This window comes from Juglans regia, chromosome 6, assembly GCF_001411555.2.
Source record: "Juglans regia cultivar Chandler chromosome 6, Walnut 2.0, whole genome shotgun sequence".
In the NCBI taxonomy this organism is placed as follows: Eukaryota; Viridiplantae; Streptophyta; class Magnoliopsida; order Fagales; family Juglandaceae; genus Juglans; species Juglans regia.
In genome coordinates this window covers 31,184,401-31,209,306 of record NC_049906.1, presented here as the reverse complement: position 1 = coordinate 31,209,306, position 24,906 = coordinate 31,184,401, and the positions used below count along the sequence as shown (strand labels likewise).

The following is a 24,906-nucleotide window of genomic DNA, read 5'->3' as shown; positions in this document are numbered from 1 at the left end:
ATTTTTTGAATGATAACATGGAGGAAGTGGATGTGTAGTTCTCCTACGAAATACATTAAAGCAGATGACTATGGTGTCTTACTACCGGGCGTGACTTCAAGCCACATCCATTACCTGGTGGATCAAACCAAACTATTTTCGATAGTTAATCTCCTTGACTGAGTCAAGAAACATGGATCAAGAAGTATGATTCTTTTGTCATTGTTAAATAGAGTCATTGTTAAAGCCCAAAAATAGCAAAACAGGCCGAAATGAGAGAAAGAGTCATGCTCGGCCTGCTAAGCCTATTCGAGCCTTGATCGGTGTGGTGTGGAGCCCCCGAAGGTGGTCTGGTGCGGTTGTACGGTATTTGCGTGTACATACATGCAGAAAAAATAAAGAGATGGGACACATAGATTTACGTGGTTTGGCGTAATGCCTACGTCCACAAGGGCTTAGAGAGGGGACAATCCACTACAATATGATTGTTTTACAGTCTCTCATGGTTTTTCATCCTCGTTGTACAATGGAGATTAGAGCTCTATCTTCTGGTAGAGATCTTGTCATTGGAGTTCTTGTCGTGAGGTTGAAGAAGCTCTTAGAGGAGTCGAAGTTGGTCCTCCCTAAAAGTCATCTAAAAGCCCTCATTTATCCTCTGGCACTCCTCCTCTCTTGCTTTATGTCTCACCTTCTCTTATTTACGTCACATCTCCACTTTTCTTCTTGACACCATTTTCTTTCCTCAACTTTTTGTCTCCTCCTTCCTTCTCTCCATCTTTCTTCCTGAAGAGACCATCTCTTTTGAGCTGGGACTATGATATTTTATCCCCTCCAATCATTTTCATCTATTTTTATCTTGTTTCCCTCATAGCACTGTAATCAATATAATGTAGTTTTTGTATGGGACAGACTAGACCATCGTCTATTCTAGACCATTGATCTACCATCAACCGCCAACACTTCATCATTGCCCACCATACTAGGGGTGCTCCACCTCTTCCATGGCACTCAAAACATTTTAAGGCGCATGCCCTTACCCAAAGAGGAGGGAGGGAATGGAGAGTCATCTCTAAACTTTTTAGCTCTCAATCCCATTACATTAGATAATTGGACTACACATTATTCTACAGTCCTAGAAATAGGGGTGTAACCAATCCAATTCGATCCGATTTTGGATATATTTTAGAACCGAACTAGTATATACCGATTTTGAGATTTGAACAACCGATATCGCACTGATTACACCCATAAACCGGTACTTCCGGTCTGGTTCGGTCTGATTTTTTTGGTATATATAATATAGTGTATATATATATTATAGTATATAATAATATAGTTATAATATATTGTAGTATATTATAATATATATTATAATTGTATTATAGACTTAGACAATAGTGATATATTATAATATATAATATAGTTATATATTATAGTATATTATAATATATAGTGATATAATACTATTAGTATAACTAGGGTTGTAAGTCGGCCGGTCCAGACCGAAAAAACCGACCAGACTGACCAGTTCGGTCTGGTCCGAACCGGACCGAAAATAGGCATTCTCGGTTTCGGTCCTCACAAAATGGGATTTTTGGTCTTCGGTCCGGTCCTGGGTTTGGGGGTTTTCGAACCGGACCGACCGAAAAAAATTTAAATTATATATATATATATATATTTTTATATAATAATTGTATAATAAATTATGTAATTTTCATCTAACCTACCCCACGGTCCAATTAACCTATCATCAATTCACCGCTAACTAATTACTAAACATCTACAACTACAAGACTACATCTATCTAGATTCTACGTTATTAGATAACATTTTTTAATATATCTAAATTGTAAGTAAATATAAAGCAATTAAAAGTAACTCAATGTAAATTATAATTAACTTCATGATTCATGAATGATATGAATATCAATTAACTCACCTATCACTAACTCACCATTAACTAATTTATAAGTTAGAACTATCATAAATTATAATACATTGACATACTCTAAGTTAGTAATAAAGTAACAATTAACATCATCAATATAATTATAACTAAACTAACTTTATAACTAAATCAACGTAAGTCTATAAGTTATTATAACTAGTAACTTCAAGTCTACAAGTCTATATATAGTATCAATACCACTAATACTATGGCTAATGAGTATTACTAATGACTAATGACTAATGAGTAATGAGTAATGACTATATTACTGATTCATTATGACTCTACCAGCATATATTACTAATTTACTATTAGTAATTTAGTATAGTATAGTCCATAATTTAGTATCAATGTCTTATTATATAATATATATTCCATAATATATAACATATATAATTATATTATCACTATTAAAGTATAATATATAATATTATCATTAATTATTTTTTCAATGAGTTAAAAGAATAATCACCATTAAATAGTTTAATTAATTTTACTAATTTAAATAGTTTTTTTAATTAATTTATGTGCCAAAGAGATTAAAAAAAAAATCACAAGTTTAAAACACACCAAGTTTGCCGGACATCAAACGGCGCCGTTAAGTACAAAATTGGACTTAAACAGCGCCGTTTAAGTCCCAACCGGATGAAATGCATTCACTGGTCGTCGTTTCACGCAACATGTTTTTTTAAAAAAAATGAAAGCTTACTTAAACGGTGCCATTTGGGTTCAAATTGAACCCAAACGGTGTCGTTCGTCACTCCACTTCTCCCCCCCCCCCCCCCACTACACGGGCCACAAACTGAAGTCCCGAGTTTCCTAATTCGAAAATCCTAACCATAGCAGCCGTGCGATAGCCCCCTCTGCAGCAACCCAGCCCCTATGTTGGGTCCCCTGAAAAATCCAACCGGCAATCCATGGTCTGATTCATCTCCGTTGGGTCCCCTGAAAATTTCAGCCGACAGCCCCACTCAACTGGTCTGGTGCTGCCTCAGACTTCAGTGCCAAATTTGGATGCAATATTGGAAGAAAAAATTCGATCGGTTCTGGTATTCTGGAATCCTGGATGTACTGTTTTTATTTTGACATCATGATGGATCAAGAGAATAATGTCTTCTTTACTTCAACAGATTTTTGCTATATTTTTTGCAACCGTTAATTGCTACAAAAGTATAAAGATTTTTTCCTATAATTTCTAGGATTTATGCTTTTAAGTTTTATTCGGCCTTAATCCATCAGGAAAAAAAAAAAGAGAAAAGGAAATTGAATGCTAAAAAACTACATATGAGAGGAGCACTTACTAAAAGAAATTAGAATAGAAATCTACAAAAAGAAAAAACCCAGAGCCAGAAAGTTGTTAGACAAACAGACAGACAATTCTGATTTTATGTGTTAACAACTATGCTAATGCTAATATTCGCTAAACAATATAAGCTGTAAATGTTTGTCATGTCTATTTTCATAAGTTTGTTCGCACAAATTGTTGGAGTATTGCATCACATATACATAAATTCATTATTTGAAAGCCAAATTCATGTTAGAATAATGGTTAAATGATTAAATTTATTACTTCTCATAAACTCGAGCTTTTGAGATTATTGGTAATACATCATATACCATCAAAGCATGTTTCTTGAGTTTGGAGCATGCCTTCATTTTTTTCCTTAGTCAAGTTAAAATAATTTCAATTCTTGACCCCAATTTATTTAGAGGACTTTCATCCCACATGGTTCTTAGTAATCCAATGAAGCATAGCTCCCAAGAGCTAACATATTAATTATATTAATATGGGTGGCAGTCTCATTTGTCCAAATCATACTAATTAGGAGCCAACATGATGCATCAAAATTATTTATAGATCAACATTATTGATTATATGTTATTTTCATTTAATTCAATTTCTTTCTTTTCTAGATGGAAACGAATCCAGAATTATTTCCACAGGATTCTACTACAGATGATGTAGAGTCAACACGAGCTACACATGGGCAAGGCATTCCTTCATTCACACCCAATGTAAGTGTTAATACTACACAGAGAGGTAGTTGTAGACATAGGTCAATGGTTTGGGATCACTTTATAAAAATACCAAAAGGTGATCCAAGTAAACCTAGGGTTGCATGTAATTACTGTGGTGCTTCGTATGCATGTGATACGAAGACCAACGGTACAAAGTCCATGAAGTATCACATTGAAAAATAATGTAAGAAATGTCTATTAAGACAGACAGATAAGTCCCAAACTACTCTCGATTGGAAGGCGAGTGTAGGAAGTGATAGTGGGAGATTAGTACCCATATCATTTAGTGTTGAGACTTGCAGACAAGTCTTAGCAGAAATGATTATTCTTGATGAGTTGCCCTTTAGGTTCGTTGAAGGGGAGGGTTTCAAGAAGTTTATGCTTATTGTTTGCCCTAAGTGAGTCGGGATTCCATCTCGTGTTACGGTTGCGAAGGATTGTTTTAGTGTGTATATAAGGGAAAAAAGTAAGTTGAGAAGTGCTCTTCAAGGGCAACGAGTTTCCCTCACCACAGATACATAGACATCCGTGCAAAACCTCAACTATATGTGTCTCACTGCACACTTTATTGATGATAATTGGAAACTACACAAAAGAATTATTTCTTTTTGTTTGGTTGAGAATCACAAGAATGATACACTTGGTAGGGCCGTAGAGATATGCTTGCATGATTGGGGGAGACCGAAAGTACTTGCAATCACACTTGATAATGCAAGTTCTAATAACGAAGCAATTTCTTATTTGAGGAAAAAAACCAAGTATAGGAAGGACACTGTTTTGGAACATGAATTCTTGCATGTTCGGTGTTGTGCCCACATCCTAAACTTAATTGTCCATGAGGAGTTGAGGGAATTCGATGAGTCTATTGTGAATGTGAGATGTGTTGTGAAATATGTTAAGTCCTCACCTCAAAGGTGGACTACATTTAAGAAGTGTATTAGGTTGGAAGAAATTGCAAGCAAAAGTGACATTTATTTAGATGTACCGACTAGGTGGAACTTCACCTATCTTATGTTGGAGGGGGCTTTAAAATTTTGAAAAGTTTTTGAACAGTTGGAAGAAGAAGATTCGAGATTCCTTAATAGTGTTGGAGACGATCATGACGATGATGATCAAATTAGTGATGTGGTGAATAAGAGAACATTAAAGAAGTTAGGGCCTCCCAATAATACCGATTGGGAGAATGTAAAGTTGTTTGTAAGGTTTTTTGAACTATTTCATGATGCAACTTTATCTTTTTCGAGGAATCAATATGTGACTTGCAACTCCTTTTTTCTGGAATTAGTTAAAATATCTGATGCAATTGAAGCGGAGTGTGAAATAGGAAGCCTTGTGGTGGGATTAATAACCATAAATATGAAGAAAAAATTTGACAAATATTGGGGCGACTTAGATAATAAGAATATGTTGCTGTTTGTTGGGATTATTCTTGATCCTTGGTATAAGATGCGATATTTTGACTTTACATTGGAATGCATGTATGCCAATGATACCACAAAAGCGGTTGATTTGAGTTGGAAGGTGAAAAATGCTTTAACCTGCATGTATGAGGCATTCACTGATAATGACGGAGGCAACAATTCTGATCTACAACAACAGCACACAAGTCCCCCACGTGAAGAAGTAAATTCAACAGATGGTAGTGGTAGAGTTGATAGGATGGCAGAAAGAATGGCCATATTCAAGTAACGGTTACAGTCGGAAAACACTTTGAGGAGCAATAATGAGGTTGATAGATACCTAGCTGAAAGTTGTGAGAAGGCGTTCCCAAGTTTTGACATTCTTATTTGGTGGAGGGTTAATTCAGTTAGATATCGTGTACTTTCAAAAGTTGCACGAGATGTATTCGCAATACCGGTATCTACAGTGGCATCTGAATCTACATATAGCACTGCGGGTCGTGTCCTTGATCCTTTTCGAAGTAGTTTATCTCCGATGATAGTTGAGGCTCTCATTTGTACACAGAATTGGCTTCGCTCTTCTTCTACTTCAATCAACCTTAGGACTTTAATGAATGAGGTGGAGGATTTTGAGAGGCAGTTGGGTATGTTTCTTACTTCATTTTATAATTTTTTTTTATAAGTACATCATTTTATAACTTTTATGATCTATAATATAATATGTTATGTAAATTTATATAATTTGTTTTGTTTCTTTATTGTATAGAACTTGTTTGGGACGGTGACAATTCTATGGAGGTTTCAAATATAATGTCTACAACCAATGCAAGTTAATGAGGTGAATCTATTTTAGCTTGTTGGTTTTCAATTTTCACTTTTGCTATTTCCTAATAATTCCTTTGTTTATACTTTATAGTTTACAATGTACTGTGAAAACTGAAAAGTATGCCAATCCAAAAGATGTTGGAAGCTAGGACTTGGAAGCTGTTAGGAGAATAATTATCTTTATTATAATTTGTATTTAGAACTTTTAATTTTTCAGTAATTTGGGAATTGTATAATTTTTAGTTTTCATTATCTATGCTTGGGAATGGTTTTATAATTTTTAGTTTAACCTTGTTTAAATTGTTTGGATGGATTAGTAGTAAGAAAATCAAGTAGTTATTCATTTTTTGAAATTTCTGATGGATATTGACAAAATTTATTTTTTGTACTAAAACCTTTTATTCACTGTAATTTAGTTAGCATATTGCTTGGCAACACAAATATTATTAATTTATTATATTGACAATTTTTTTATGATTATTTTTATTTTCTCTTCAAGTTCTTCTTTTGTATTTTTTGGCTTCAAATTGGATAAAATGTTAGTGGACTTTCACCATTGGGCCGAAAAAACAAATGAATAAGATTGGGCTTTTGGCCCATCAGGTTAGGGTTGGACCGAATAGGACCGACCAGACCGGTCCTTCTGCCTATTCGGTCCGGTCCAGGGTGAGAAAACCCTAGATCGAATTGGTTCAGTCAGGTCCACAAAACCTCATTCGGACGGACCGGATATGACCGAATTCACCCCTAAGTATAACTACTAATACAATAGACTATAGTAAAAATATATAGTTATTTATATAGGATTTTAAAATTTAAAATTATATTAATTAGTAATTTATCATATACAAAATTATTTTATATATAATTATATATATTATGTATAAAAATTATATATAATATACAAATATTTTATACAATATAAAAAAATTAAAAAATATATATATAAATTGGTCCGGTCCGGTGTTAGAAAAGGAAAATAAAAATCGGACCGATTTTGATTGGTTTTGAGAAAAATAGAATTGGTACCGAACTGGACTGGATACGGTACTGGACCAAACAGGTCTGATTTAACAGTTCACCGATTTTTTTCCACCCCTACCTGAAAACCCTATTTTCCATGGAGACCACATTTTTTTTTTTTTTTTTTTTTTTTATGGAAACAGACTTCATTTTATTCAATAAATTGAAGTTACAATTGTGACTTATCAATACTGAAAAATCCAGACTATAAGCCAACTAACGCATATGCTCTTGAGCATCCCCGCACACATTATGGCGGATGTTGTCTTAACTTCTCAATAACTCTCTCTTAAAAGAGAAAGCGCTCTGTAAAATAAAACTGGAAACTCACTTCCATCCTCCCAAGGAGGAGGAGTATGAGACACTACTGCTACGGACACTAAGTCCAATAGCCTATTTCATATTTATTAATAACTAAACAACACAAAAACTACAAGACAAAACACAACCAAAACAACAGAACCACAAGCATTGGCATGAACCTAGACGACACGCCCATCGCAAGCATCGGCTTCACAGTCCGGCCGTACGACCTCCGGACCACACAATCCGGCCGTACGACCTTCGGCCATGACATCGCCTACCATGCTCGACCAGCTCTTGCCCCAGATTACATCCAATCTAATAGCCTAAACACCTCACTCGTGTCAAAAAGAAGAAAAAAACAAAACACTAGAAAATAAACGGATAGACAAAGCCCTAAACACATGGGCTAAAGAAACACATGCCCATCCCAAATAAAAAACCCAGCCTGTTTGCAAATTGTGGGGTGACAGTAGGGTTTCATCTCTTTCAGCCGCTACGCCAACCCTTTTTCTTGTTTTTCTTATTGTTTTCCTCTATTTTTCTTCCTCCTTCACCTCCTTTACCTCCTTCACCCGTGCACCAGGAAGCAATGGTCTCTGCTACTGCCGCCCACCACGAGTAGCGAAACCTCTCATCGCTCACTGCTTCTCCCTGCAACTACCACTATCGTTCCTCTCGCATGAGTTTCGCCCAGAGGAGCATTGCCCAGCTTCCCTCTCGCCAAGCTTCCCATCACCGAACCTCTCGCCCGTTCCCCACTATTAGCCACCTCTGGGTTTCGAAAATCCCCTCCTCACACAAGCACTGGCCACCTACAACTTTCACCAACCCGTGGCTCAGCGCGATCTTCACCTGTGCACCTCCCGTGGCTCGTCATTGACTCGATTTTTCCCCAACCACGAGGAAGAAGCCGGAAATCAGAGATTAGAAGAAGAAAACATAGAGGAAAAAATTGTTTGGACTAAAGCAACCTGTTTCTTCTTTATTAGACCTGAAAACCACTACAAACAACTTGAAAACAAGCTGAGAAAATGGCAAGAAAGGGGGTGACGGGGAGGAGCTTCTCAAGCTAGATTCAAAAAGAGAAAAAAACTATAGAGAGAAGTCAGAGTCAGAGCTTCTCTCTCTAGAAGTTTATGGAGTCACGCACACCACATTTTTTAATTAGAAACAAGAGAAGTGTTATAAATAAAGAAATTTCATAAAAGTAAATTTATATATTGACGTGATTTCATGTAATTTATAATATTAATTTTATAATAAAAATAATTTTAAAATCTTATTAATCACATCAATTTATATAATTATTTTTATGTAATATTTTAGTTTCTAAAGTATTTTTTTTTACAAAAAAGAAATAACGAAATGGAGGCTCCGTTAAATGCCATCTCCTTTCCGTGGATCACATTGCCCGTCATCCTACACGAAGTCCCCAATCGGGAAACGAGATTTGAGGAGAAACCACTTTATACGATAAAATCAAACTACAGAAAAACCTGAGAAAGACAACTTAGGACTGTAATTAACCGACACGTGTCGGTGATAGTTGAAGAGCGGGATGAGAGCGATGAATGAAAGGTAGTTGTTGAAGAGTGACAGATATGACAATTCAGGACAGGCTCCAGGCTGGTGGGGCCCCCTCTGCCCTGCATTCACGTTATCACTGACTATCCTCTCTTATCTCTCTCCTAGATGCTAGTTGAGTAATTTAAACTTACCCACAATTTCACGATCGTGCATTGTAATTTTTTAATTTATTTATTTTTATTTAATAATTAAAATAATGTTTATTAATAAAATTGTATATATATATTTTTTAATACTTAAGAATCTTAAAAAAATATTTAAAAGAAAATTAAAAAAAATATATATATATATATAACACTAGCGGGGCCCGCTAGCATGATCCTTCCTGAAATATACAGTGATTATAATTTATGGTATAGTATTACCCTACTGGGTTTACTTGCTGTACAATTCGCTCACACTTCTATATGCATTGTCACGGTTTACTTATTCTTTTAAATAATGTTAGGTTTGGTCAGTGAAATGGATAAATATTATATAATTATTTTTAAGAATAATGAAATTTATTATTAAAATATTATTTTTTTATGTAAATTTTATATTTATTTATTTATTTTAAAATATTACATAGTGTTTATACATTCTACAATTACAAATATTATTTTTCTTTTTTAAAAGTGATTCTATTATTAAAAATAATTTTTTATGATTCTATTATTAAAAGTAATAATTAGCATTCTTAATCTTCAAATAAATCCAACTCAAAGGTATATAATTTAATTGAATCATAAATGGGTCTTTTTTTCCTTTTATTTCATTTTTTGAGTGATCCTATTATATTTTTCAAAAAAAGCTTCTCCATGATTATAAATATGAAATCTTTTAATTTTTTTAATTTTCTTTTATTAGTAATGAGTTTATTGAGAGATTAACCTTTAACCAATGTTTTCAATCAAAAAAAGCTAATATAAAATGGTATAAGAAAATTTTCTTAGAAACCCTTGTTTTATTTACCTTTTTTCTATGAGAAAATATTATTATAACACATCTGAAGAAAAAAGGTTTTCACTCTTTTCCTTGAAAATTTTGATCAAATTGCTAATGATATAATTGAATAATCAATATTAAAAAATCATAAAATAATTAACTTAAAAATATCAAATAAAAGAAAATAAATAATTTATCTTTTTTAAATTTAAAAAATTTAAAAAAATTAAAAAAATATATTATAATAAATTTTATTTAATTTTTATCTTTTATCTTAATTTATTTGTTAAAACAAAGTAAGCTCTCTAAAGAAAAAATATCAAAATCTTATAAAAAATAGAAAAATCAAAGAGACATCAAAATCAAAGGCAGTGGAAATGAGTTGTAGTTTAAGCTATGGTGGGGGTGTTATGTAGAGGGTTGGAAATCCCCAAAATCTAGGGCTAGATCTCAAATTGGTACGGGGGGTGACAAAGTTACCTTTCTTGTGCTTTGGAATTATTTCGTCCTGTCCTCCCTTGTCGCCACGTTGCCTACTGCATCCAGACTTATAAATAGTTTAGGCCACGTGGTGGGTAATCATCTTCTTTCTCCTTTTCCTTTCTTTTTAGGTTATAGCTGGTAAAGATACCTAATTGGCTAGCTGTAACAAGCTGCCACTGTCGGCCTTTGCCTTCTCAATTCTTTAATGCTACCCCTTTTATCTCTTACTATTTTTTATTTTTTACTTTTTAGTTTTACAATCGCATTCAAAATTTTAGAATATGATATTTTTATATAATTTTTTAAAAAAAATAAATTTAATTTTATAAAAATTAATTCATATAATTACATTAATTAATTAAATTTATTTTTTACTAGATTATATAAAAATATTATATTTTAAAATTTTTAATCTAAATTCAAAAAATAAATAAAAAATTACTGAATAATAAAATAGTAAAAAAGATATAAAGATATCGTTACCTCTTTCTTAATTCTTAAGGTTACGTTTAGATGTTGAATTGAGTTGAACTAATTTAAATTAAGATGATAAAATATTATTTTTTAATATTATTATTTTAAAATTTAAAAAAATTAAATTATTTATTATATTTTATATTAAAATTTAAAAAAATGGTAAGAATCTCTCGCACTCCTTTTCTTTTTCTAAGTTCGAGTTGCTAATTTAATTTTTCCAGCTGTGAGCAAATTATAAATTTTTAGTAGTTTGTTAGGTGATTTTAAATTATGTTAAAGAGAAATAATTTATTCAAGAATTATATAAAAATAAATTCATAAAATGACGTAGTTTGATGTAATATATTAGATTATAAAATTATTTTTATCGTAAAATAGATCTAAATTCTAACGTATCACATAAAGAAAAATTAGTTCATAAATTTATTTTTATATAATCATTTTGTATCTATAACACTTCTTAAATGATAATTGTAACTTTGTTTGCCAAATGATTTTTTTGGACAATATTAAATATTAAATAAATAATTGATTTCTAGTAGAAGTTGATTTTCTTTTATTGTATAGCATCTAAATAGTAGACAGTGTAGCAAAGAACTCGCAAAATCCGGTCGAGTAAGTATAATTGCAAATGCTTCCTCAATGCGAATTTGAGTAATAATCTAATCTAATAAGTTAGATCTCATATGATCTATAAATAATAATAAAATTTAATAAATAATAAATAATTTATAAATAATAATAAAATAATATGAAAATACTTCAATCACCCAATAAGCAACTCTCAGGTTGTGTTTGGATGTTAAATGAGTTGAGTTGAGTTGAGTTGAGATGATAAAATATTGTTAGAATATTATTTTTTAATATTATTATTATTTTGAGATTTGAAAAAATTGAATTGTTTATTATATTTTGTATTAAAATTTAAAAAAATTGTAATGATGAGTTGAGATGAGTTGAGAGTATTTAAGGAACCAAACGAAGCCTCAATACCAAATTGATAGTACTGAGTTTGTAGGTAAAACTAATGGACATAAATCACATATTATTATCATTGCTTTTGGACACAAGCAATGATCTATTTTTATTTATTTTTTCTCTGTTCCCATCATTTTGTTGTTGACTGCCCAACAACAAAGAGGTGACATGACAAAAATGATTTTTCTTTGAAAATTAAAATTCAAATTGGGGAGGAATAAATCAATTACATGACCTTTTCACTTACTTTACCATGAATTTCTATTGAGAATTATTTTAATGATAAAGAAATTCAATAGAAGTATACTTTCAAATTAACTTGTAATTCGATGATATATGTTAAATTATAAAATTAATTTTATTATAAAATATATCTAACGTATCATATAAAATTATATCAATTTATAAGTTTATTTTTATTGAATCTCTTTACAATTTAAGTATCTTAAAAAAATTACCTAATTACTTTAACTGGCGTAAATAGTAGAGTATGTATCTACATATAATAACATATATTATTATATAATAACATATATTATTTTATATTTTATATGATCAATAGTGATAGATTAGATCTCTAATTACAGAATTAACTTATACAACTACTATAAAATAATATATTATATAAAAAAATTTATATTTAAACATTTTAATCCGGTTCGATAAAAAAAAAAAAAAAAAAAAAAAACCATATTCTAAGACCGAACCGAAAATCGAATTTTTCATACACTAGATCGAGACTGAGATTTTGGATCTAGTTCGATTAATTTTTCTGATCCAGACCGAAAATCTTTCAATACATAAAACGAGAAGCTCGGCTTTCAAAATTGGGCACAGTGTCGGAGTTTTTTTATTTTTTTGGGAGAATTGTAAGCGAGGAAATTTTTGTGCACAATGAGCCCAAGCCTAACTGCATAATGGGCCAAAACTCACAACTCTCTCCGTCATCTGAGATTTTTTAACAATTGTTTGCAAGAATAATCATACAAAATCAATCCATTGTGACTTTACAATTCCATTGTTTAATTCTTAAATATACTTTGATCCTAAAGTTATCGGATATTATTGATTTATTTTGAGTTTGGCTTTTGGTGCAATTGGACTTATTGGAACTAACCTGTATCTAGGGATGTAAATTTAAACAGGAAAATCGATTCGGACCGATTGGACCGGTTTTAATCCGGTCCGGTTCGGAATCGGTTCTTGAATTATGCAAATCGGCCGGAACCTGTCCGGTTCAGGTTCTACGATTTCCGGGACCGGACCGGACCGGATGGGAGAAAAAAAATATAAAAATATAAAAATTAATATTTTATATATAATTATATATATAATATATAATTATATGTGAAATTTTTATATATAATATATATAATTATATATCATATATGAAATAATTTCATATTATAATTTATAAATTATAACATAAAATGTTAATCTTAAATATAAATATTTGTAATTTGTTTGATCATATGTTATTAATATAATTATATATAACATAATGTTATTATAATTTATAAAATAAAAGTTTAATCTTGAAGATGAGAATTTAATTGATCATATGCTTTAAACATAAAATATATATATTAAATTATATTATATATAGTCTAATATATTATATAGCTATACTAATATATAAGTTTATAACTAATACTAATTTTTTTACTAAAACATATTTTTTTAGTAGTGCAGATTTTGTAATAGGAATATATTTTTAGAACATATTTTTTTATTAACAAATTTTTATTTTTTAATAACAAACTTACATTTTAAAAAATCGAAAAATCAGATCGGACCGGATTGAAAATCGGTAAAATCGGAGATACCAGTTTAGGAGGGTAACCGGTGCATAATCGGTTTTGAAAAATACAAAACTGGTACATACCGATTCGGTCCTAAATTTTATCCAAAACCGAACTGGTTACACCCCTACCTGTATCCAATGGCAAAACCAAACATTTGCACGTGGGGGCCCATTTTTTAATGTATATCATCAATGTAAAATAGAAAGAGATAAATCTTAAGATTGATGATACGTACAGTCGTAAAGTGCGTAAGTGCTGCATAATTATTTTGGAAAAAAATGTGATCAACAATTAAAAAATTAGTTTTTTTATGTGGATCTCGTATTTACTCACTTTTTTAAAAAAGATAGCGCGGTGCTTACACATTTAATGATTACAAATATAATTTTTCTTTCAAATCTTAAGTTTAATTTCACGGTAAATAGTAAAATCATAAATAGATGTAAAAGTTACATCTTAGTAAAATCATCTTTAAAGAGAATTTTCATTTTGAAAGAACAATGTTATAATTTGCCATATATATATATATATATATATATATGTAGAAATAAAGTTCTAAAAAATACAACTTCGCATCTTGTTTAGATTTTTTTATAATAGTTTTTCATGAAATAATATTCATTCATTATCATTATTTTAAATGAAATGAATTTTTATTAATCAGCAAGGATCAATACAGACTTTATCTTTGAAAATAACCGAAGAAATTTCCCTAGGACAGTCTTCGATTCAAACGGTTTCATCAACCAACTTCTTTGCATATTGAGTAGCAGCATGTGCTACCATATTTCCATCCCTTTTAACAAAAACTAGCCTCCAGTAGATCTGATTTGAGAATAAGGCTTGAATGTCTTCAATGAGCTGTCCATTCCAAGAATAGTACAGACTTTTGCCATGAATACTATCGATCACTTGCTTGGCATCACCCTAAAAAATAACATGGGAAATCCTCAACTCATGACACAACTGTATAGCTCTTAGTAGAGCAATAACACTCAGCCTGAAATACAAAAGAGACATATGGTCTAGGAGCAGATAAGACCACCTCTGCATCTCCCCTACCATCCCTCAATACTACACCAAGCCCCATAGTCTTTGTTTCAGAGACAAAAGCTGCATCAAGTGTCTGCACCTGTGCTTCAACCCCTGTTAGCTGATGATTCTGAACCTGATTCACATCCTTAAGCACTTCAAGATCATTCACTGTAGATTTATAAAGAACTAATGGACTTTGGAACTTCTGATAAAAAACCCATCTGTTTCTTCTTGCCCATAATTTGTAACAAACAACAGCCACTTGTTCTAATTGATTAACTTCTAACCTCAGATTCATATCTTTCCATAAAGAAGTAAAGTTTTCATATGCTGTGTTCCACTTCTAAAGAGGACTAGTTTGTTCTCCCTACACATCCACTGCCGCAGGGCAAACCCATAGAACATGCAAAACAGTTTCTGCAGCTTGATGGCAAACTGGACAGTTTCCATTCTCAATGATCTGTTTTTGTGCCAAACCATCTTTTGTTGGCAAGATATCAGAAGGTGCATTCCAGAGAAATTGTTTAATCTTCCCAGGAATCTGTAAATTTCACATTTTCTTCCACTGGACCTCCTCAACATCTTCATTAGAAGACTGACCTTGATTCTGTCTTTTAAGCTCTAAATCCACAAAATATGCAGACTTTACAGTGAACATTCCCTTTGAAGACTTCACCCAGATTAACCTGTCGTGCTCTTTGGCTGATTGGGAGACTGCAGATCAACTGAGCATCTTCTGCACTAAACACTTCTTTGATCAATTCTGTATTCCACGCATACTTCTCTTCATTTATTAAAGCTACCACTCTAGCATCAGTGTCCAACACATGAACAGGAGTTAACACCTTATAGGTAGAAGGTCTAGGAAGCCACCCACCTATCATGCCACATTTTAATAATCTCCCCATTCCCAACCCTCTGCACAGAACCTGCCTTAACTAAGTCTATGAAGACCAAATACTCCTCCATATGTGAGAAGGAGAATGGTCAATCTCAGACTCTAGTAACTCACAATTCTGGAAATACTTGTGTTTAAATACCTGTGAAACCAGTGAGGATGGATCTTGCAAAAGTCTCCACAGTTATTTTGCTAGCAAAGCTCTATTAAAACTGGTTAAATTCCTGAACCCAAGTCCACAATTCATTATCATTTTTGTTATGTTATATTTAGAAATCTTTTTCTCAATAAAAACTAGCAGTTGAATTTTTATAGACTCATCTTTTATTCAAGTACGCAAGTGAGTTTATATAAGTTTCATATAAAATTGGATATTTTGGTACTACATTATGTATATAATAATGTTATAATTTAGAGCTCAAATATTTTTTTTTGTGAAGAGGATGATATCCCAATTTTATTGATAACCCTCACTTATGACAAAGGAATCCGTGATAACAACCATACACATGAGGGTTACACATATTCAATAAAACCAAACCCCAGGTGTCAAAAACCACTATAAATTCCAAAAACTATCCACATAATAAGAAATCAAACCTATAAGAAATAAGAGAAATAATACCAAAGCAAAGCAACTCAAAACGAACGTGTGAAACAGAAAATCGACGTCAAAAGCATTAGACCAGACGTAAATTAGGCAAACCGCTACGATCCGATCTCAAAATTCCTTTAAGCATTAGAGGGATATTTTCTGGAGTAACCTCTTGATTACAACCCCGACTGCCCAGTTGATACCGAATGTTCATCTGCATAATAATACTAAGAATTTCCGCCCAATACTCCTCCAAATACCAGACATTACATCTTCCATCCTTCAGCCATTTCACAGTCAAAAGCGAGTCCATCTCAAGAACAACATTAAGGAAACCACAAGACATGCAACGGCACAAACCGAATAGCAAAGCCAGCAGCTCTGCCCTATTAATTGAACCAAAACCTGTGTACTCTGCAAATGCAAACAACAAAGTTCCTTCATTGTTTTGTAACACCCCACCAGCACCTGAGTCACCCAGATTATTACGACTACTTCCATCCACATTTAACTTCAACCACCTTGGATTGGGCTTCACCCAAGAAACTGCACAAACCTGGCGTGATCTAGCAGGAGCAATAGGCAGGTTTAAGTCATTGAGAATTGCCATAACCGACCTCCATAAAACATCAAAGAATTTTTTTCTTGCTTAGTGAGATATTAAGGATAAAAGTTCTCCACTATTTCTTCATATAAAATGTCAACCAACTTAAACGATTCTTATAGTGTTTATTTCACTTTGGATTCCATGTTAAGAATGTTAATATTGTATAATCAAGAACTTTGAGGTCCATATTAGTAAGTTTATTATTCTTATAAACTTAATTTTAGTTTTAAAATTTTTTAGGATTTACCCAATAAATTGAAAGAATTGTTAGGGCAAAATAATAATAATTTTAAAGGGGTCAAATCATAAAAAATACATGATATATAGATATTAAAAAAAAAACAAATTGGGCCATATAGGAAAAAATGGGAGAGATGCATTTCTATGTATATATATATATAGATTTTAGAAAGTTTTGGAGAGAACATAAGGGTTATAATATTTTTTTGGGGCAATTTCTATTTACATAGAATTTTTTAGGGAAATTTTTGAATTATAAAAACTTTTGGGGGGCCGAGGATGCCCTAGCCATAAGGTAGTTCCGCCACTGCATGCATCCCATAACGTGACACAAGAAATATGTATTTTCTTTTGCTTGAATTAATGATTATTTTTCTCACATAAATTATTATTCTTATCATCCAAGGGTCTCATATGGCTTAAGTGCAAGTTAAACCATGCGTATATAATTAGGTCTGGGACATCCCCTTCTAATTTTAAACTTTTTATTTTAATTAACGTGTCATAATTAAAATGAGAAAAAAAAAAAAAATCAAACTAAGACCAATAGATAAAAAAAAAGGGAAAATTCTTTTTTAAATTCGTAGTCATGAACTTAATTCCTTTGATGCTTTCCATTCATTTATAATTTCCTATACTTCCAAAGTGAAAAGAGAGGGTGGAGAGAGTCCTCCTAGAGGGTGAGGTTTAGTCTTTGCGAGAGCATTGGTGGTCTCTGCACTTAGGGTGCGGTGTGCAATGGAGACTGAGCTGGAGAAGATGTGGAAAAGTTTCTCTTTATCTGACCAAGAGAGAGCTGAGGTGGAGATTCCACAGGCTGAAGTAGATAGAGAAGTGGGAAAAGGGAAGTTATGCATCATGGCACTGGTCATTTCTGAGAGAATGGTCAACAAAGAAGCTTTTCGGTTTACAATGGCGAAAGTTTGGAACACGGTGGGTTGGGTACAGTTCAAAGAGATGGGTCATAATAAATTCCTGGTTGAGTTTCAGCACCAACAAGATAAACAGAAGATACTTCGAGGTAGACCTTGGACTTTTGATAGGTTCTTGGTATGCATGGAGGATCTTGAAAGGACCCTACTGCAAGAAGCACCGTCTTTTTCTTCTGAGGTTTTCTGTATATAATTTCATAACATGCCTTTGGTGAGCATGACCCATGAAATAGGAAGGCAACTGGGGTCTGGAGTTGGAAGTGTTCTTGAGTTGGACACCGATGGGTCTGGTAACGCATGGGGTCCTTTTTTACGTATGAAAGTGAAGATTGACATCACAAGGCCTCTGTGTAGAGGGAGGCTACTGAAGCTAGAAGATAAACATATATGGTTGCCTATTAAATACGAACGCCTTCCCTCCTTTTGTTTCCAGTGTGGCACCATTAAGCATAAGGTTGGAGGTTGCTCGAAAGGATCTCGAGGAACATTCGGACAGTCAAGCAATGATTTTGGCCCTTGGTTCCGTGCTAACCCTCCAAAAGCTGGCAGCACAATCACTAAAAGATACGAAGGAGGTGGCAGGAGTGTTGAGCATCCAGTTTGGCAGCAGGACAAGCTAGAGGAGGGAGGCCACCTTGTCGACTATAATCAGGCCCCTATTTTTCAGGATCCTGCAGTAGACACCCATACCTTTGTGGTTCCCAAAAAGGAGGACCAATAGAAGAGGCAAGCTGACCTACCAAATGTGGAAAGTCTCGAGGAAACTTCACCAGAGTTGCCTACTGCGGTAAAAGATCTAACAAGATCTTTTTTTAATAAAAAGGAAATTTTCAAAAAAGATCATGAGGGAGGATTTTCAGGAACTACTGGCTCTACCTCGAAACCTGTTGATAAGGGATGTGGGTCCTCGGAAGCTTCTGCAGATGTGGTGATGTTACATACTAGTCACATAGAAGACTTTCCAAAAGTTGCCAAGGGTTCCTCCTTAGCTGCTTAGGTTAACTCTCTAAATCAGTTTATGTCCCAAAAGATTAACCAGCTGGTTCAAGTTAAGAAGAACCCACATTGGAAAAGACGAGCAAGGGCTCACAATCTTGGTTCAGTTGAGAACATCCAGGTTACTTCTCAAAAGGTCCAATTTTTAACTCCTCTGAAGAGGAATCTTGCCTCTGATCAAGATGAGAAAAGGCTTTCAGATGTTAGTAAAAAACAGAAGCTTAATCTACCATGTTTGGGTGAGATTAAAGATAATATGTTGGTGGTGGCTGCTAGGTAGCACCACCAATTGCCATGATTTGTATAAGCTGGAACTGCCGGGGGTTTGGGAACCTTCGGACAGTTCACGAACTTCACCTATTGGTGAAGACCAAGGTCCCAAGTCTCATTTTCCTAATGGAGACTAAGTGTTCGAAGTCTAAGATGGAGAAAGTGAAACTTAAACTAGGAATGAAAAACTGTTTTGTGGTGGATAGCAAGGGTGCAAGTGGTGGCCTGGTTTTATTTTGGAAGGATGATTTGAATGTGTCATTGACATCTTATTCTCATTTCCATATCTCTACCAAGATCAAACAAAGAGGTAATAAGGGGGAATGGCTCATGACAGGTTTCTATGGCCATCCTTTGACATCCAAGAGTAGTAGTAGCTGGAACTTATTGAATACTTTAAAACCTACTGATAATGTACCATGGTTTTGTGTAGGAGACTATAATGAAATCCTGCATAATGGTGAAAAGTTTGGAGGGAGAATGAGACTTTACTCTCAGATGGAAGCTTTTAGACAATCTCTAATTTTGAATGGGCTGAGTGATCTGGGCTACACAGGAGACAAATTCACATGGTGTAATAATAGATAGGGTCCTCAATTCACCAAGGAAAGATTGGATAGGGCATGTGCAAATGCTAAATGGATTGAAATGTTCTCAGATTCCATGGTGAGTACAGAGGCTGCCAAAAAGTCAGACCATAGGCCTCTAATAATATCTATCTCCTCGAGAAGTCAGTTCTTTACTAGAGAAGAAAGGCCTTTTAGATATGAGGCCTGCTGGGCTGTTAGAGAGGAGTGTCACAAGATTGTAGAGGAGGCATGGAAGGGGAGTGTTTTGGCACAAAATAAACTCGATCTGGCTATTACAGGTCTGTCCAGATGCAAAGATAAACTCAAAAAATGGGGCAAAGCTATAACTAATGGCTTAAGGAAAGAACATCAAGCCAAGAGACAACAACTTTATGATCTAGAAAAGGCTAATATAGGGAATCTAACAGAGGAAATAAGGGCCAAAAAATAAGAATTAGACAAGTTGCTTGAGGAGGAAGACAAAAAATGGAGACAAAGGGCAAAACAGAAATGGTTGAGGGAAGGGGACAGGAACACCAGATTTTTTCACCAATGTGCCACCCAAAGAAGGAAAAGGAATTTCATTAGAAAAATTACAGATGAAAATGGTGAAGAGGCAGTTACTAAGGAGGAGATAAGTGCAAAATTTCAGAACTTCTTCAAGGGTCTCTTTACTACTTCCAGCCCTGAAGACATTCCCTTATGCTTAAAGCACTTGAAGAAATCTGTCACAGCTGAAATGAACTCAAAGCTTCTTAGAAAGTTCACAAGGCAAGAAGTTGAAGAAGCTTTATTTAGCATGAACTCTCTGAGTTCCCTAGGGCCTGATGGTTTCCCTCCAGCTGTCTATCAAAACCATTGGGGCACAATTGGACTTGAGGTTAGTGAAGCTGCTCTTTTCTTACTCAACTCTGAAGGCTATTTTGATGCTATAAACTCTACTTATATAGCCCTTATTCCTAAGCTAAATTGTCCCTCTAAAGTATCTGACTTTCGCCTTATAAGCCTTTGTAATGTTTTGTACAAGATTGTTTCAAAAACCATTACCAACAGATTGTAGCTTATACTGCAAGACATTATTTCTCCTACCTAAGCAGCCTTTGTCCCAGGCAGATTAATCTCTGATAACATTATAGTGGCTTTTGAGGCTTTACATTCCATGAATAGTAGATTGAAAGGAAAAGAGGGTTTCATGGCTTTAAAGCTGGATATGAGCAAAGCGTATGATCGTATTGAATGGGCTTTCCTAAGAGAAGTGATGAGGAAAATGGATTTTGCTGAAAACTGGATCAAACTTGTGATGAAGTGTGTGGAATCTGTGTCATACTTCATTCTACTCAATGGCATCCCTCAAGAACCTTTCAAGCCTACAAGAGGAATCAGGCAGGAGACCCCTTGTCTCCTTACCGCTTCATCCTATGTGCAGAAGTGTTAAGCTCTACACTCAACCAAGCTCAACTCTCAAAAGTAATATCGGGTGTCCCCTTTGCAAGAGGTAGAATACACCTAAACCATCTGCTATTTGCAGATGATAGCCTAATTTTTTGCAAAGCAAACTCCCTTGAATGGAGCAGGCTAATCTTTTTGCTTAACATTTATGAAAAAGCTTCAGGCCAATGTTTAAACAAAGAGAAGACCTCAATACAGTTTAGCAAGAACACTCCAAAGGAAAACCAGGATATTATCTTGAACATTGCAAGGGTGAGATCTAGCCTTCCTTATGAACAATATCTTGGACTCCCTTCTCTAATAGGCAGGTCAAGATACAAATTTTCAAGTCTATTTTGGACAAAGTCAGACAAAAGTTAAGCAGCCATCGAGTCAAATTGTTGTCACAAGGTGGAAAAGAAATCTTCCTAAAAGCAGTGGTGCAGGCTTTGCCAACTTATAGCATGGGGGTTTTTAAACTACCTTGGTCCCTTCTGAAAGATATAAACAAGGTAATGAGAAATTTCTGGTGGGGTCAGGTTGAAGAGGAAAGGAAAATCCATTGGGTATCTTGGAAGACAATGGGAAAACTGAAAACAGCTGGTGGCATGGGCTTCAGAGAATCACATAGTTTCAACCTTGCAATGCTGGCAAAACAAGGTTGGAAGCTATTGCATCATCCTCAAGCTCTAGCTTCTCTAGTACTGAAAGCTAAATATTTTCCCCACAGTGAATTTTTTCAAGCCAAACTAGGAAGCAAGCCTTCTTTCATCTGGAGGAGTATAATGGATGCTAGAGAACTTGTTAAAAGGGGCACCAGGTGGAGAGTAGGAAATGGTGAAGCTATTAAAATCTGGGAGGATAAGTGGGTTCCAAAACTTCCATATGCTAAGATTATGAGTCCAGTGAGGGTACTGAGTCCCGAGGCTTTTGTTAGTATCTTAATTGATCCTGGCACAAAACAATGGAAGACTAGTATGGTGGAGGATCTGTTTTTACCTGAAGAAGCTACTTTGATCAAGCAGATCCCTATTAGCTTTAACAACAGCCCTGACAAACTAATTTGGTCAGGTACTACTCGAGGGTCTTTCTCTGTGAGGAGTGCCTACCACATGCATATGGACTTCATGGAATCTATGAGGGGCTAGGCTCTTAGTGGCTCTAATGATGAGAGGTTTTGGTCGAACTTGTGGAAGCTTCAAATCACTCCTGCTGACAAACTATTCCCGTGGAGAGCCAGTCATGAGGGACTGCCTACCAACCAAAATCTTTTTAAGAAGAAGATCATGGAAAAGCCTTTATGCCCTATATGCTACCTGGAAGAGGAGAGTGTCATTCATGCCATTTGGAATTGCCCTACTTCTCAGGATGTATGGCACCAGTGCTCAAGGAAACTTCAAAAATGTTCCTCCCCAAACCTACAATCAAGAATCTCATAAAAGAGCTGGAGGATTCAGGAGGCAAGGAACTGGTTGAAGAGTTTGCTGTGGTGGCTAGAAGAGTTTGGATGAGGAGAAAAATTTTCATCTTCCAACAAGAGTTCAGATGTCCCAACTTAGTGGTTAAACTGGCTAAGGAAACTCTAAATGAATTGAACTCTAGCCCTATCAATGAGTCAGTTCAACAAATTTCAGTGCAACACAGGAACTCATCATGGAATCCACCCCCTGAAAACACATATAAACTCAATTAGGATGCTGCTGTCGATAGAATTCAGTGCAAGATTGGGATAGGCCTAATCATCAGGGACTGGAATGGGAGGGTGGTGGCAACTTCAAGGAAATTTAGACCCCTCTTCCCTGACCCTTTGTTGGCAGAGGCTATGGGAGCTATAGAAGCCTCTTGTTTTGGTCTACAGCTGGGAATCAAAAGGATCATCCTTGAAGGCGACTCCAAGATAGTCATCTCAGCAATAAACAACAGAGAGGAGAATTGGTCAGCTATGGGTATGCTCATTGAAGATGTCAAGATTAAGCTAAATAGCTATGAAGAGTGGTCAGCTTCACATGTTAGGAGGGAAGGAAATCAAGCTGCTCATAAGCTTGCTAGGGATGCTTTGTTACATTCCATCTCTTCTGTTGATATGGGAATTATTTCTCATTGTATTCATGATTGTAACTGAAGTTCTATAAATGGAATTTTCTTTAAAAAAAAAAAAAAAAAATTTCCTATACTTCGATCGTGATAAAGCATGCACCATTTCTTTATCATGAAATGCATCGAGAAGTAGCTTACACATAAATTTCTTGACTATTGGGTTATTTTTTTTTTTTTATGTGTGCCTCATATTTACTCACTTTTTAAAAACGGAATGTGCAATGCTTACTTACTATATGACTGCAAATATCATTTCTATTTTTTGACTATTCGATTAAATCATACTTTTTTGAGAAATACTCTAGCTACAAAGGGATTACACAAAAGTAACTCTACAAACTGTTGTGATTTGATGTGGTTCATCAGATTGTAAAGTTACTTTTATTATAAAGTAAATCTGACAGATCACATAAAATCGCATCATTTGATGTGATTAATTTTATGTAATCCATTTGTGGTTGTAACACTCCACTTATTTTATCTCATTTCTCTTTGCTAAGTTCCTAAAAAAATTAAAAGAAAATGATAATCATACAACCATTTTTACAACTTCTTATATAATAATGTTGAACCCAATGTTCCAACCTTCATATAATTATATATCTACATATATAACAAATGAATTCAAGCATAAAAGAATCTCAATCTCAAGTTGTCTACACAATAGAGCCAAGCACATCAACAGATCAAGCATGAGCAAGAAAGGGAATAAGCTTACAAATAAAGCTCTTAGAGTAATTTTGTAAATCTCTTGATAAAATTCGAAATTGGATTAAGGCTTAAATTAAAATTTTCTCATAAAGGATGAAATTGCATTTTCCACATGTGCATGACATATTTGAAAATTAAATGTTTGAATTTTTGAAAATTTAATAGATGATTGATTGTCATCTTTCACATGTGCATGTTTTATTTGAAACTTTTCAAAAGAGATTGATACTCTTTTTGACATATGCAAGAGGTAGACGATTTTATTTGAAAATTTTGAAAAGTAAAAAGTGCTCCTTTTGTCATATGCGAAAAATAAAAGATTAGGTTTGAAAATTTTAAAAAATGATTGATACTCTTTTTGACATTTGCAAAAGGTAGTTGATTTTGTTTGAAAAGTTTGAAAATTAAATAGTGCTCCTTTTGTCATATGCAAAAAATAAAAGATTAGGTTTGAAGATTTTCAAAAGTGATTGATGTTCTTTTTGACATATGCAAAAGGTAGATGATTTTGTTTGAAAATTTGAAAAGTAAATCATTCTCATTTTGTCATATGTAAAAAATAAAATATTAGGTTTGAAAAATTTGAAAAGTGAATGATGTTGTCTTTGACATTTGCAAAAAGGAGAAACTTTTATTTGAAAATTTTGAAAAGTGAGTAGTACTCCTTTTTAACATGTGAATCTTTTTAAATTTGAAAATAAAGTCTCATATGCCTATAAATTACTCATTTGAGTTCTTCAAATTTAGAATAACACATATAACAATAAGAGC

At 33.8% G+C, this 24,906-nt stretch overlaps 1 protein-coding gene across 1 annotated transcript; it reads left to right on the top strand.

Annotated features, from left to right (window-relative positions):
- Positions 1-21,791: 21,791 nt before the first annotated feature.
- On the top strand, positions 21,792-23,449 carry LOC108983806. Its single transcript, XM_018955574.1, has 3 exons — positions 21,792-22,398; positions 22,695-22,828; positions 23,021-23,449. The coding sequence occupies exons 1-3, from the start codon at positions 21,792-21,794 to the stop codon at positions 23,447-23,449; spliced, it is 1,170 nt and encodes a 389-aa protein (XP_018811119.1).
- The last annotated feature ends 1,457 nt before the right edge of the window (positions 23,450-24,906 follow it).

Excerpts from the sequence above, each read along its gene's own strand:
- LOC108983806 (XM_018955574.1), top strand. The coding sequence starts at position 21,792 with ATGGGGGTTTTTAAACTACCTTGGTCCCTTCTGAAAGATATAAACAAG. Across the intron at positions 22,399-22,694 it reads TGACAAACTAATTTGGTCAG|GATGTATGGCACCAGTGCTC; the intron begins GTACTACTCGAG and ends CCTACTTCTCAG. Across the intron at positions 22,829-23,020 it reads TTGCTGTGGTGGCTAGAAGA|GATGCTGCTGTCGATAGAAT; the intron begins GTTTGGATGAGG and ends AAACTCAATTAG.